The following is a 15,280-nucleotide window of genomic DNA, read 5'->3' as shown; positions in this document are numbered from 1 at the left end:
CAGCATGAAACCGAACCGTCTCATTAATCATACTGAGTCTCAGTGTAGCTGGTGGTCTGGCTCTGGTCACAGCGGGACACACGGATGCCGGGATTTACACCAGGTCCGTGTAGGTTGACTCCACTGTGCTGACGTGTGCTGTTACAAGGGAACTGAGTTTGTGAGTGTTTCTCCGTGACATTTGTGCCAGTGTTGGTACAAGACAGCACACACGTTCTCTCTGTCCTTTTTTTAGGAGAAAAAAAAACTGGCTTCTCTGTTAGTCACTGAAACTTGAAACCTAGATTCCACACAACTTCCTTTACACAGAGACAGAGAGAGGGAGGGAAAAAAGGGAGAGAGAGAGAGAGAGAGAGAGAGAGGGATAAAGATCTGTTTTCCGTTACAGCCAGATCCTCTTTAATAAACTCGGCACAAATTATGCTGACAAAAGAGGAAAAGAGAGCGGTGATGGGGAGGCGGCAGACAGCTGTTTGCAAATCGTCTTTATTTCTCACACTTATGTGCCAAGAGAGACAATGAGACACTGCACTTATGCATTGTGCAATATAATGCAGAAGAGTACAAGAACCAAACATGATCATTTTATTATATATATTTATATATATATACACATTTTCTGGACTGATTATCCTACACCAGAACCTGAAGCCTATCCCTGAGGACTCAGGGCACAAGGTGGAGGACACCAGTCCTACCATTCTGCCAACTATATATCAGACACATTAAAAGCAGTGACAGGTAGCTTTAATTATCACCTTACAGGAAGTGGGATATTTAAGGCAGCAAGTGAACATTCAGTTCTCAAAGTTGTTGTTTTGGAAGCAGGAAAAATGGGCAAGAGTAAAGATCTGAGCGACTTTGACAAGAGACAAATTGTCATGTCTAGTCGACTGGCTCCAAAACAGCAGGTCTTCTGTTGTATTTCTGGTATGTAGTGGTACCTACCAAAAGTGGACAACCAGTGAACCAGTAACAGGGTCAAGGGTCACTGAAGCACATGGACAATAAAGGCTGGCCGTCTGTTCTGATCCCACTATAGAGCTAATGAAGCAGAAAAAGCTAAACAGCTATGCTAGATTGGATAGAAAAGAGTCAAATTTCAAAACATATAGTGTATCAGAGTGAGAGAGAGACAGAGAGAGAGAGAGGGCATTGTCAAATGGATAAAAAGTCAATTCTGTCACTCTGAAATTAACAGAAAAATTAGATATGCATTACTAGGATCCCACTTCCTGCCATCAAGGACATTCAGAGGAAGTGGTGTCTGTGTAAAGCTCACAGCATCGTCAAGGACACCTCTCATCCAGCCTGTAAACTGTTTACCGTCCTACCTTCTGGGAAGAGGTTCAGGTGTCTGCGGTCCAAGACCAGGAGGCTAAAAAACAGCTTTTGCCCTACAGTGGTCTCCTTACTGAACTCTTCAACCCACTAACCACCCCCCCCTTTACACTGATAAACCCTGATATATAAATATATATATATCAGTGGCGGTCCGTCAGGGCCAGCAAGGCCTTCTCTGCTGGCCTAAACAGCAGTGATCTGAATCACTGACTTGCATGTTAATATATTTAATATATTTTTCCATGAATGTGTATTAAATTATTCCCAATAGTCTATTCTCTACATTTCATAGCTTTTCTCTCGGTTGCGCTGCTTCCAGTAGTGTATATTTATGATAAGAGTATTATCCAATCATATTTCAGGTAGTGGCTGACATCATGTGTTGCCCGACTCTAAGGCCTTCAGAATCAATAGTGCAGGCGCCCGGAGCTTAAAATAAGTGGCAATGAAACTGTTCCATTAACCAATCAGATTTCGAGTTGGCGTCACTGGCCATCTAGCAGGTGTACGATTACGTCAGCAATTTCCCGTCTTTTGACTGGATAATTGGAGCAGTCAGAGGCAGTGAACCACACAAACTAAATAAAATATATATATTTTAACTCACAGTGGTTGTCAGAGGAGAAGAAATCAATTTGGTCACGGATATTATTATAAATATATTTTCAAGGTGAACTTTTCAAGAAAATCCTTTTGATTCTTTAAAATAGTTGGTAAGCTTTTTCAAGAACCATTTATGCTTTTGGGTTTTCCTTTTTTTCTGAGTTTTCAGTTTGCCTTCATTCCAGATCCAGTTGGGCCGTGGTGTTTTTTTTGCTGCAGTGAAAGGAGACTTGTGAGACTGAATTGTGTTAATGTGTTTTTTTGCTATATGTAATGTAATTTTATTCATGTTCGCTACAAGAGCCTGTGACACAGCGCACTGTTATACTGTGTTTCTATATTCACCGCGTCTCATTTCGGATGCTGCATCCTCCGGAGATTGCAGTTTGCTGCATACGTCATCAAGAATGTCTTTTTTGAGAAAAGTAACCTAAATAAATATATATATATATATTGTAATATGTATATGTAACTTGATGTGTTAGAAGCAGGAAAAATGGACAAGTGTAAGGATTTGAGCGAGTTTGATGAAGGGCCAAATTGTGATGGCTAGACCACTGGATCAGAGCATCTCCAAAACTGCAGCTCTTGTGGGGTGTTCCCGGTCTGCAGTGGTCAGTATCTATCAAAAGTGGTCCAAGGAAGGGACAGTGATGAACCGGTGACAGGGTCATGGGCGGGCAAGGGTCACTGATGGACATGGGGAGTGAAGGCTGGCCCGTGTGATCCGATCCAACAGACGAGCTACTGTTGCTGAAACTGCTGAAGAAGTTAATGCTGGTTCTGATAGAAAGGGGTCAGAATACACAGTGCAGGACGGGTCAGGGCTGTTTTGGACAGCAAACAGGGGACCAACACAATATTAGGCAGGTGGTCATAATGTTATGCCTGGTCGGTGTATCTGCACATATGTTTATACTTCACTACTGCTTTGCACTTCTGGTTAGATGCTAACTGCATTTCGTTGCCTTTTGTACCCATGTGAAGTGACAATAAAGTTGAATCTAATCTAATCAGAAAACTGCTGTTGAAATAAGAGGAATAAAACATCTGGGGCATAGTGTTAAGGGAAAATAATCAACGCTGACAACAACGTTTATATTAAAAAACTTCTTTTTTTAACAATGTTATGATTTTTATTAAAAAACTAAAACGGTCATAATTTTTGTCCATTTATTGTTGCATTTAAAAGAGACAGAACGCTTATGCTTCTTTATTTCACACAAGCCTAAGAGTTTATTCTGTATATGCTTTTAATTAGCAAAACTTTAAAGTATGAAAGCTGTCCAGTTAAACACCACATAAATACAATGCTGTATAAATTAAACCTAATATTTCTGTGATATCATGCTGTCCAATTGGGAAAGTCTTTTTTTCCCCCAGCAAACGCTGAATAAACCTTCTTACACTTTACATGTTTTTATCTTTTTTCTTTTCTTTTTTTAAAACAATCCTGACGTTGCCAGGGTGCGACAGAAATAAGTTTAATGAGGTGAGTTAAATATTGCACGTCAAAAACATCTAAAAACCGAAGCTTTTATTGGCTTATATTGTTTCCCAGTTAATTATAATGTATTTCAGGCTAAATCACTACATCTTAAATCACAGTGCGAGCTCAGTTTTGCTGGAAATAATGTATTGCACATACACACACACACATACACGCATGTGAGCTCACTCACTCCTGTGGTTCTGCTTGCTGAAGTGCTGAGCTCAGCGTTTTTGCGCCTGGAGGCCCACGACAGGGCCGAACGCCTTTTCCCTAACAGCGCTTTTCCTCTGGTGGCGACACGTCCGCTCCTCCATGCCAGCCGAGGACAAAGACCCGAGAACGATATGGAAGCACTTTCAGAAACCATTGGAGTAAGAACCCAACGACATTTGCCAACAATATTGGCAGCTCCTTCTTCCTGTCGCTCTGCAAAAGCCAAAAGCATGCTTTCTGCTTGGACGAGGGAATAGCAGATCATCAAATCTGCTCCACAAAAAGTTTTTCAGATGAGGAAAAGTATGTTTTTTGTCCTGTGCCTTGTCACCGTTACCCAGACAGCACCTTGTCAACGTTGCAAAACCTCACACACAGCAGCTACTGACTCACAGCAACATACGGCCCTGTTGAAAAAAACCCAAGAAAACACGAACCCCTTTCAAGCGTAACTCTAGCCTGGTCTTCTTTCTGCTTTGCATTGCAGAAAATATTTGTCTTTTTTCCCCTTCACTCATAAATTTCTTTCTTCTGCTGCATTTTTTTTCCACACGGCCTGAAATCGCTACCAGATGTGAAAGCAATCCGGTCGTGTCGCCATAACGACGGTCCGGGTTGTGAATAGATTTGGGGTTTGGGGTTGTGGGGGCCGACTGGAGCTCGACGTGCGTTCGGTATGTCATGTTAGCACTCCACATCCTCCATGTGTGGCCAGATGGTGCAAACACGTTCAGTACCCGGGAGCTGCATAGCCGGAGGAGATGCGGAGAAAGGTTTGCTCCTGAGAGTACACACGCTGGCTTTATCATAATGTTTACCTAGCACTTCATATAGACTCCAAACTGCAACTGAGACTTGCTGACATAATGAAGACGTCTGTGTTATAGGAACGTTTTCTGCGCTCGTCTGAGACCCGAGGAGCTGAGATCTGGTTAACTCGCGAGCAGATCTGCATGGTCATGACTTCTTGGCTTTTGTTTAGTCTGTTACACACACTAGCAACACGTATCACTGCTGCTCCAGTGGTGCAACTTGCAAGTGTATCCTCACTTCTCTGGTTCTAATCAGAGCTCACGTGACTCCTCAGTCCTGCCCCAGAAACCTTCTTCTCATGATGCCATGCCCATTACCCCTCCACAATCCTCCCCCTCCCCCTTTACCCCTACTACCCCCATCCCCCCACTTTAAAGAAGGTAAGAAAAACAAGGGCAAATACGCAGCGCATGATGCTCCTGGGCCCCTTTCGCACAGACTCCCAACTGTTCCTGCATGAAAGAGCCTGTTGTGTCTCGGGCTACGCTTTTTGCCAGGCGGCTCCTCAGGCTCCTCCAAACTCTGGCGAGAATGCGAGTGTGTGATCATTGCCATCGCTCTAGTGGACCCTCGCCTCGCACGAGGCAGCCAGGAGTCAGCGGAAAACCATAAAGTATCCATTACTGTGGGGAGAAAAGTGGGAGAGGGAAAAAGGTGCAGAAAAGTCAAGCCAAGGACTGGGTCTTTTCATCGGTTAGGAAGAAACGAACACAGTTTTGTCAAGGTGCATTTCCTGGACATTACATGGTTCAGTAATAAAAGTGTAAAGCTGTAGAGATGACAACGGCATAGAGGATTCCAGTATATTTTGGAAAAAAATTAAAATTTTGTGACTTTTTTGTGAGTCAGTTCTTTAGTTTCACACTGGAGCTAACAGGCAATACTGAAGTCTCTGTCACCTAAAATATTTTCTGTATTTACCTCAGATTTTATCCTGTATCTCAAAATATCCCCCACACAAGCCTTAAATGTTTCATTTACAGACATTAGAAATATCCTATATACATAAAACAATGAGATTTCAATAAACTAGACATTTCAGTGCTCAAAGAAATGTCCAGAAAGTCTTGGAACATCTTATTAGTAAAGCCAGGATCTGTTTTTACACATGAACATTTGATACTTTAAAATGTTTACGTTAGCTATTAGCTAGCTAAATTAGCTAGGCAGCTAGCTAAAGGCTAATAAAAGAGCTAGATTCCGGTCTCAGTTTGCAGTCATATTCCTATCCATGTCTTTAACATTACGCAATCCTGTCACAACATACAAGAACACAGTTGTTTTGTTACAGAGAAACTTCCAGAAAGTCTAAGAACATCTTATTAGTAAAGCCTGGATCTGTGTTTACACATGAAAATGAAATTTAAAACTAAAATGTTCTCCTGGCAAAAAACAACAACAAACAAAATAACAGGATACAGCTAGTAGAGCTATCGTCAGGATTAGTGAGTAAAGCTAACTATTTTGACACAGATAAACAGATTTAGTATCAGGGATCATTTGAGATATTCATTACATACGTGATTTTTAAACAGCAACCAAACTTCCAGATATAGCATGACAACCATTTTGGTATAATAACATTAGGATAGATAGATAGATAGATAGATAGATAGATAGATAGATAGATAGATAGATAGATAGATAGATAGATAGATAGATAGATAGATAGATAGATAGATAGATAGATAGATAGATAGATAGATAGATAGATAGATAGATAGATAGATAGATAGATAGATAGATATTCATTTCAAAGGGAAATTTACAGTTTATGGTATAGTAACATGTGGGTAGCATGGTGGCTTAGTGTTTAGCAAGAAGAGCCTGGGTTTGAATCCTGGGTTCGAACAGACAGGGGCCTTTCTGTGTGGAGTTTGCATGTTCTCCCCGTGCCTGCGTGGGGGTACTCCGGTTTCCTCCCACGGTCCAAAAACATGTACATTAGGTTGATTGGTAATTCTAAATTACCCATAGGTGTGAGTGTGTGTGTGTGGTTGTCTGTCTATATGTGTGGCCCTGTGATGGACTGGTGACCTGTCCAGGGAGTACCCCTGCCTTTCACCCAATGTGTGTTGCTCCAGCAGTAACATTAGCTAAAAATTGCTGCTGTTAAATAAAAGTCACTAAATATCATGCAGTGACACTCAACTTAAAAAAGTTTTTCCTTACCATGTTTGCCTCTGTTTTTGCTCAAAATGGATCTAAATCTACAGCTGTAAAGATGTTTTGCAGCAATGTTTGTTCTTAAAAGTACAGTTTAGATCAATATAAAAGCCAGAAAAGTTTAATGACATCAATAAAGAAAAGAAGTCAGCTTCAAGCAAATTCTTCAGGTTCAGGAGCTACAGGTTTCATTTTTATTTCAACACAAAGTAACTGAACAACCACACATTAACAACAAACACCGAACAAACAAAGTGAGAGATCCAGACCGATTCAGGGCCGTGCTTCGAGGCAGGCCTCGGTCAGAGCGCAAAACAGTTCTGACACACATCTCAGGCTTATTCCTGCAGCTGGAACAGTTTCAGGGTCTGTGCAAAAACATCAAAACATGTTCTTTGTCATCAATCATCGGACCTCGGGTTTTAAACGTAGACGAAGCCGATCTCTCACTGACCTCTGCATCATATGATTTACCGTTTAAAACAATAACATCCACAGAGAAACAGGACAAAAACGACACGATCTAACTAAAGGGTTCATACATATACGGTTGTACCTGATGCTTGAATGTAAAAAGCGGGTTAAAAAAAAAAAAAAGTATCAAATTTGAAAGCCAGTTCATTTGACACAAATCGAAAAGAAAGAGCAAAATATTATATATACGTTATATAAGCACAGCTTACAAACATAGATAACAATATTATTACAAAATACCTTGCAATGTAGAAAAATAACCATTATAAAAAGGGAAATTCATGGTACCATTTAATAGAAAGATTGACGGTAATAAAAAAAAAATCCTTACTGTACATCAAATTTTAATAATATTGCTTGCTTTCATTACACATCCAACACAACCACCAGAGTCGAAACATTTATATATAAAACTACAAAACTGTCCAGTTTTTAAAATGCTTCTTTCCACCACTGTCATCTATTAGATCAGTTTATTCCCAGTCTGATCCGAGAATTACCTACAAGTGCTTTAAGGCTTAACGACATGAAATATTTAAATAAAAATATAATTTTTTCCAGGTTTGATTAAAGCTTCAGTTGGTTTATTTAGCTAAAATGAAGAATGTATTATTTAACCAGTTATTTAAAAAAACACACCAGTAAATATTATTATTATTATTATTATTATTATTATTATTATTATTATTATTATTATTATTATTATTATTATCATTATTGAATGTGGATCTTTGGATATTCTATAACAGCATGGAAATTGTCATGTGCTCATTATAATATATTTTATTTTCTATAATAACTACTGACTCAGGGATTTAAATGTTGAATGCTTTATATAAACAAACTAAAAAATATGTTTATAGGTTTATTTGGCTTTTTTTTTTTTTTTTTGGTCTCCAGTGTCGGCGCTTGGCGGATAAAGTCTCATGGACAAGAGAGAGCTTTCTGGTTTCTGGATAAAATCATGATGACAAGCTGCATTTTTTGGTCTTAACAGCCAAAAGGTGGTGATGGTGAGGGAAAGAGTATTTATAGCTGAACGTTCTATGATATTGTATGGAATTATAAATGGATTAATGGTGTGACACTTTAATTATTTATTTCTTTTCTGTTTTTTTTTGTCTGTATAAGAGGAATAATAGAGTTTGGGATGTGATATTTTGGGAAAGTAATCAACTTCATGGTAACTTTCCTACAACATCAAACCCCGAATGTTTTATTTTTTAGTATACTGACTCAGTTTGTCCACTCAAATATTATTATTTTCTATTACTTATATGAGGAAAAAGGTTCTTGCTTGAGAAGTTAAAAAACACTGACCCTGAATAGACGATGCTTCAATGATTATTGATGACTGAACTCGAAAACAACATATTTTTTGTATTGTAGTTGTAAATAAGGATACTGGCATGTTGTTCTCTGCTTTAGACACAACCAATAAGTGCATTTTTGGATGTGTATAAAGGATTAAATCCATATGTAAATGCACTGTATATTATACATCTATAAAATATAGTAAGCTGCACTCGTCGGTAAAGAGTTTGACAGTCCTGGGAATCAAATGAGGAACAATTGTGGATCCCAAGAAACAGAAACACACAACCAAAAATTTTACAGTTAAAAATAATCACTAGCTGAGTTTGTTGGCTGTTAATCCTCTTTCTGGCATTTCGCCCACTAACATAGCACCAGACTTGTTTGTGTAACTGTAACGCAACACCGTCTATCAATCTCTCGCCAGTCCATGGTCTGTTGTCCACATGCTGTGACTGGAGCTGAGGCAACATAAACCTCACAATGTGCTCTAGGCCGCTATTAAATCCTTTACTACTGAAAAACCACAAATAGTCTGACCTAGACATCTCAGAAAGTCTAAGCGATTCAAATAATAAGAGCTTGGTAGGATAAGCAAATAGAATGACTGTCTATGTTCTTTAACAGCAGCATTAATTGCAGTATTAATGGTTCCTCTGTCATTCATAAACGTCCCAGAGACATTGTATGACCTCTCCTCTGTTTGCTAGAACATCAATGCCACAATTCATTTCAACTTTTTAGCTGAGAGAAAATGTTTAGCATATGTTTTTGGTATCTTTGTGCCAGCTTTGGTCAAGTTTTACAAGTTTCACCTGATATAATTAATTACATACTGAAATATAGTCATGAGAAATATGCAACTCAAAACTGTTACAGAATGACAGAATGTCTTAAAGATATGATATTTGTGGTAGAACTGCTTGTGTCTCAACACTATGACTAACAATAGTACCATTGTATTCACATACGCAAAATACTACTCATACTTCGCTGATATTGCAGATAATATGGTTTTTTTTTTTCCACAAGGCATAACGCTATGAGAAGACCGACTCAATATGAAGATGCATATGAAGATGGTAAATGGAGAAGTGTAAAATTTCATAAAATAAAATTTCACCTACTACACAACTGTGAATTTTGTTCAAAACTGTACAAGCAGTACAACTGTCCCTTTCAAGGCACAATGTGTTAACCAGTGACTGTTCCTTCTCCAAGCTAGTCCTGGACATCAAATGATTTCGGGGGGAAAAAACAAAACATCTTGCAGAACAATATACTCAGTATGCAGCAATTCCATCTGATAGTCATCCAACAGTTTGTTTATCATGAACATGAGACAAGAAATTAAATCAAAGGCTTCATTCGCTACAGGCAGTCACTGCATGGTCAGCCCCAGTTATTTTTTTTTAACTAATTGTCTATTTGACAATCTGAGGTGGCATAATAGCCATTTTTGGAGTGGTCTTAGGTTCTGTGTCTGAGGTTGTCTCCTTGCCTTTCTTTCTAGGTGGTTTTTTAATGGGTGTTTTCTTTGGCGTGGCATCTCCTGCATCTCCTATCTGGGTCCCATTTATGGCCTGCATTTCTGGGCTTTGAGGCTCAGGGGTGGAAGAGTCTGTTACAGGACCGATCATCTTCTGAAGGTTATTGGAGGTTGGTAGAAGGGGTTTGTTGGCTCCAGTCACTGATCGCTTGGCCTTCTGGGGTGGTGTTGGCTTCTCCCTGTTGGCCTGGGGGGTGGAGACCCCATTGGGTTTGATTCCAACTGAAATGCCTTCGTTGCGATTCAGGCTCTGGGTCTTCTCTTTGAGCTGGGCGGCGAGAAGAGTGGCCGCCTCTGAGTTTATATGAGGATGCATGATCTTTGGACTCTTGGGTGGCTCTTTGGTAGTGTCACTACTTTTCCTATCTGAGTGAAAGTTACCAATTTTCTTTAAAGCATTCTGGACAGCTCCATTGATATGCTCGATGGGGTCTGAAGCTTTGTGGGCTTTGGTTTTGCTTGGGGAATCATTCCCATCTTGATTCTTCTGCTCGGATTTCTTGCTTGACTTCTCCTTTGATCTGTGCTTCTCCTCTCCCTTTCCAGAACCTTCTGTTGTGGTTCTTTTCTTCTCTTTTGGTGGGGAAGGTGCCTGGCCCTTCTCTGTTTGAATGGCTCCAGAAGTTCCATGGATCCAAGAAATCTTTGGTTTGGTAGAGGGATCTGGTGGCCGGGGTTTGGTCTTCTCAGGGGATGTGGCTTTGGTCTCAGCTGTGCTGTTGTCCTCCTCCTCTTTGGAATTCTTAGAGAGACGGGCAATTCTGGCATACAGAGCTCCCATAGCCGACTCTGACCCACTTGTGGAGCCTTCGCTGTCTGACTTTAGCAATGGCTGGTCGCTGCCATCGTTGACAGGCTTTGTTGCCGCTCTTGTGTCTTTGAGAGAGGTGTATTCTCCAGCATCATCCTCGTTACTAGCCACTACATTCTCTGTAGTGGCATTGGGACTGGGTCTTACATTACTCTCATTTATGGTATCTAAATGAAACATGAAGAAGGAAGTGGTTAAAAAAGGGAAAATCTACTATATCAAACAGCTTTTTAATTTTTTTTTTAACCACATGTTGGTTTTAAGGGTTGATCCACAGAACATTCTCACATTAATGCAAAAAAAAAAAGACTGCCTGGGAATGATTTCTGTCTATTTTTTTTTTGCCATCAAACCAAATTGCTTAGAAAACACCAATTGTTATTCTCTCTCCTGCTCAACTATTTACACAAGAAAATGATTCATGACTTGGCCACATTCCCAATGCTGACCTGACCATTCATGCCATTTCCTGTTTGTATTTTCACAATGCACACACAGTGCATATGCCTGAAGGCCTGGCATTACCACAACAGTAAGTCTGTCTTCACAATCGCTTTCCATCAGACTGGGTTAGCACAAAAATTGTTCTGAGACTCCACAACTCCCAAATTGCTGTTTCCTGTCAGCCAAACAGGCAGCTGGTTTTGACAATGACTCACCTTCATGGGGTACACAGTAAACTGGGCCATCTTCACTTGTCTCAAAAGAGGAGAAGGATTCCTGGGAGGACCATGATGGAGTCTGATGCTCGGTGGCAGATGGGGGCTCAATGAAACTGCAGTCAAAGGTGTTCTCTGGGTCAAGGCGAGATACTGAAAAAAATAATAGGAGAAGAAAAGCAAATACAGGGATCAAGATGGGCAAGGACTGGTTGTTTCACCAGGGGGTTCACCAGATATAAGGTGGGTTTTTTTTTTTTTTGCAATTCATGGTTAAGGAGCTTGCTCCAGGGCCCAGCAGTGGCAGCTTGGTGGACCTGGGAGTATTGTCATTTAGAAAGAATGCTAATCCCCTCATTCCACAGGGGAAAAAGAAATATATTTATATTTAGACATTTACAACTATAATTATTTGATGTATACTTTAGCACCAGCTGGATACATTATCTAGCACACTTATATTTGACCAAACTGTTTTTATTCTCTCTCACAATGAATACAACATTTTTTCATAACAGGAATGTGCATTTTGCTCTATTGAAAAGAAAATGCTATTTAAGTATTTTACGGAAAGTTTAAATAAATTCATCTGAGCTCCATATGTGCTTATTTAGCCTTCTTAACTGGATGAAGTTTAGTTTAGAACAGGTCTCCAAACCTAATATAGGTCAGAGTGTTTTTTATGGCCCAGACTCCTTGTCCTGCTCTCCTGCTTGTGGCTGATATTGTTTTCTGCTGATCTAGAGAAGGAGGACAGCTGTGGGACGCCTGTGGTTTATCCTCCACATCTGCTTTCAGACAGGAAGAGCTGGAGAAGATGCTAACCACCCAAGTCTGGCATGTTTACAGCTCTCTGACGTGATGCAAGCAATTTGACCTTTTTTTTTCATTTAAACCTTTCAGGAAGGCTGAAAGGTTTTTTAAGCTGAAAATGGATAGAGGCCTTCCAAGAGGCACTTTCATTATCATTAGTATTTGAGATTAACTTTCACCAGGACATCGCTCTTTTTTACAGAGTAAGTAAATCGAATTACAGAACAAAATAATAGCATCTGTGCTAAAAATGTGAACCAAGCAAAATCAACAATAAGACAACCAGACAACATAGAAAACCTTTTCCAACATATTGTACATACAGATAGATGCAAACAAATGTCTTTGTTCTAGTCACACTGCAAGAACATTAATTGAGCTAACTCGTAGGAATGTCACACTTCAACCTGGTACAACGTTCATGTGAGAACTATGTGCTAGCAGACTGAAGGCTTTGTTCATGTGGGGTTAGCGGAAGGCTGACAACTGCAGGCCTTGGGAGCAGAGAGACAGCCCCAGACTGGCCTCGACGCCACGACAAACCCACAATCTGCTATGCAAGTTGGACCAAAGCACATTCTTGGCACATCTAGCATGGACTGAGCCACACAGCTGTCTATAAAATGCCTCCAAAGATACCAGACCAGGTTTAAGCAAAATCTAACCTTAGAACTAAAGTCAGCACCAGGGACATATGAGTGTTGATTTGGCGTTGGTTGAAAGGCCCCTGTGAGATAATTCATGGAATTTTAATTAAATACCCAATAGCGTTGTAATTATGTGAATTTTGTTTGCTTGCCCTTGAATGTACTGACATGTCATTTAGGGTGTATCCCTGCCTTATGACCAGTGACCCTCTGGATCCATTGTGACCTTGACACAGTTGTACTGATCAGTTATTCCATTATCTGGGCAGACTGATTAGATATGCGCTGTCCCAATCTTGTTTAACATTTGCGAAACCCAACCATCACCAATCACAAAATTCCTGAGAGTTCCTGCTTGAATCGCCTCTTTGTCTAATCTAAAGAGTTAAAGCTAAATTAGCAAATATAGCCTCCTGTGATTTATTTTGCCTGCGAATCTTGGACGTCTTGGACAGAATTAGAAGATTAGGCCATGCTTGCCCTGTTCAAATATTAAACTGGGAAGAGTATTGAACCTTTATCATTTATTTATTCTTTCATTCATCTTCAGTAAATGCTACATTGGTTAAGCAAGCGCTGGAGCTGGAGCTTATCCCAGGAATGCTTGGACATGAAGCATGATGGGAAAGCAGTCACTTGAGATGCACATAATCATTTACACCAAATCAAATTCACCCTTATCCAGAGGGACTTACTATTTATCAAATTTTATACAGCTGAGCAATTGAGGGTTAAGGGTCTTGCAGCTGGGGGGACCAGGGATTCAAACTCATAACCTTCCTATCAGTAGTTCAACACCTTAACTACTAAGCTACCACATCCCCTGAAATGACTTTTGGGAGGATGGAGGAAACTGCAAAACCCAAATGAAACCCACATGAACATGACGAGGACAAGCAAAACTCTACACAGACAGAAACCCAAACTCAGTATCCAGAACCATCTTTCTAAATATCCTATACGTTGTACCGGGTTTCTAAACCAGTAAAACATGTTTCTGGATACTGGAACTGAACCATCTGGTATGTCACTGCTATTTTATATTTTACAGAATGTATAGGTGTATCAAGTGTCATTAGTCAGTATAAAGATTTGCAGTCATGCTGTTCCTTTTTTTTTATTTTATTAAAGACCCCAAGTATTTAAACCAGATCTAATCTGTGAATTATGTTTTCCTTTGATAAGGGTCTGTGTAGATACAATGCCAATGAATACAAGCAGATTTAAGCATGATCAAATCAAATAAGAGGAATATTTGAGCTAAAATGAGCTGTGGAAACAAACAAAAATTGGAGAACTGAAAGTGGCCTTGCTCATGGATCATGGTGAAATGTCAGAGTTATGAATTAAAGTATCAGAAAACATTCTGTGATCGAATTGCAAAGCAATCAAAATGTTGCTCACATGTCTAAGGAAGATTGATGGAAAAAAAAAGTTCATCCCCTCTGGATAAAATAGGAAACAAACCACAGTCTGTCTACATCCTCCCTTTTGTGAGATCTGTGCCAATTTTGCTCAATATGTCCAAAGCACACAAACTCAGAGAATTTACTTAAAATCGATTAGATACAACCACAGAACCACTGTTTAATGGAAGATGTTTTAGCACTACATTATGGAAGATCCAAAACACCAAAACAGAATGAGGTACATTTGGTCACTTCCTGTTTCAGCCTTGCCCATCCCCCTCTCTCTTGGAATGCTTGGGATGCTGGATCCCTTCTGAGGGTAGGGTTACATAAAGGATAGAACAGAGGGGGAAATATGGGGACGTAACATGCAGGCAATGAGGAGAGCAGGGAAAAGTAGGAGAAAGGAAAAAAAGATGGAGGTTTAGGATCTTAAAAATACAGACGACTTCCAGCTTTTGGTGGATAAAATAAATAAGATTTTGGCTGGAGATTATTTCATTTGCTAAGGTTAAGAACCCCTTTTTTAAAAGTGGTCACAAAAAAAAGCGCTATCTTTTATTGCCTTTGGATCCTTTTTTGTTTTATTGTTTCTGGGTTTTTGCAGCTTGAGAGGTTTTTATTGAAACATGAACCTCAAGTTCATCTTCAGCCAGCCTGACAAAGATATTATTGTTTTGGGGTGGATTTTGACAAAGGCACAGTGAAGATGACTCTGAAGATGACTTATGGTGTGGTGAATTAGCGAGGAAGCACATGTCTCTCATAGGGAAGAAATGTCTTCAGGCAAATCCTGGTCTTTATAACCATCGCTGGCTCGTGACTTGTCTGCAGGCCACACATGAACATTACATAAATGAAACCCAGTCTGTAGAGTTTAAACATTATTAGTCATAAACAAACCTTTTTATAACGAAGCATTCGACTGGAGATGAAACAGGAAATGACCAGACATAATAATAGATGTGCACAT

General features: G+C 39.7%; 1 protein-coding gene across 2 annotated transcripts in view; it reads right to left on the bottom strand.

Moving 5' to 3' along the window:
* Positions 1-7,886: 7,886 nt before the first annotated feature.
* The window catches only part of scarf2 (scavenger receptor class F, member 2), a 32,757-nt gene continuing 25,363 nt past the window's right edge, over positions 7,887-15,280 (bottom strand). For both annotated transcript variants that reach the window (XM_058375003.1, XM_058375004.1), the window contains 2 exons: positions 11,439-11,591; positions 7,887-10,946 (listed from right to left, as the gene is read on the bottom strand). In XM_058375003.1, the coding sequence (XP_058230986.1) occupies positions 9,844-10,946; positions 11,439-11,591 (1,256 nt within the window). In that variant the 3' untranslated portion in view covers positions 7,887-9,843. The remainder of the gene's footprint in view (positions 10,947-11,438; positions 11,592-15,280) is intronic.

This window comes from Hemibagrus wyckioides, linkage group LG22, assembly GCF_019097595.1.
Source record: "Hemibagrus wyckioides isolate EC202008001 linkage group LG22, SWU_Hwy_1.0, whole genome shotgun sequence".
NCBI classification, from domain to species: domain Eukaryota; kingdom Metazoa; phylum Chordata; class Actinopteri; order Siluriformes; family Bagridae; genus Hemibagrus; species Hemibagrus wyckioides.
The sequence above is the reverse complement of the archived record's forward strand: the minus strand, read 5'-3'. Positions and strand labels throughout refer to the sequence as shown.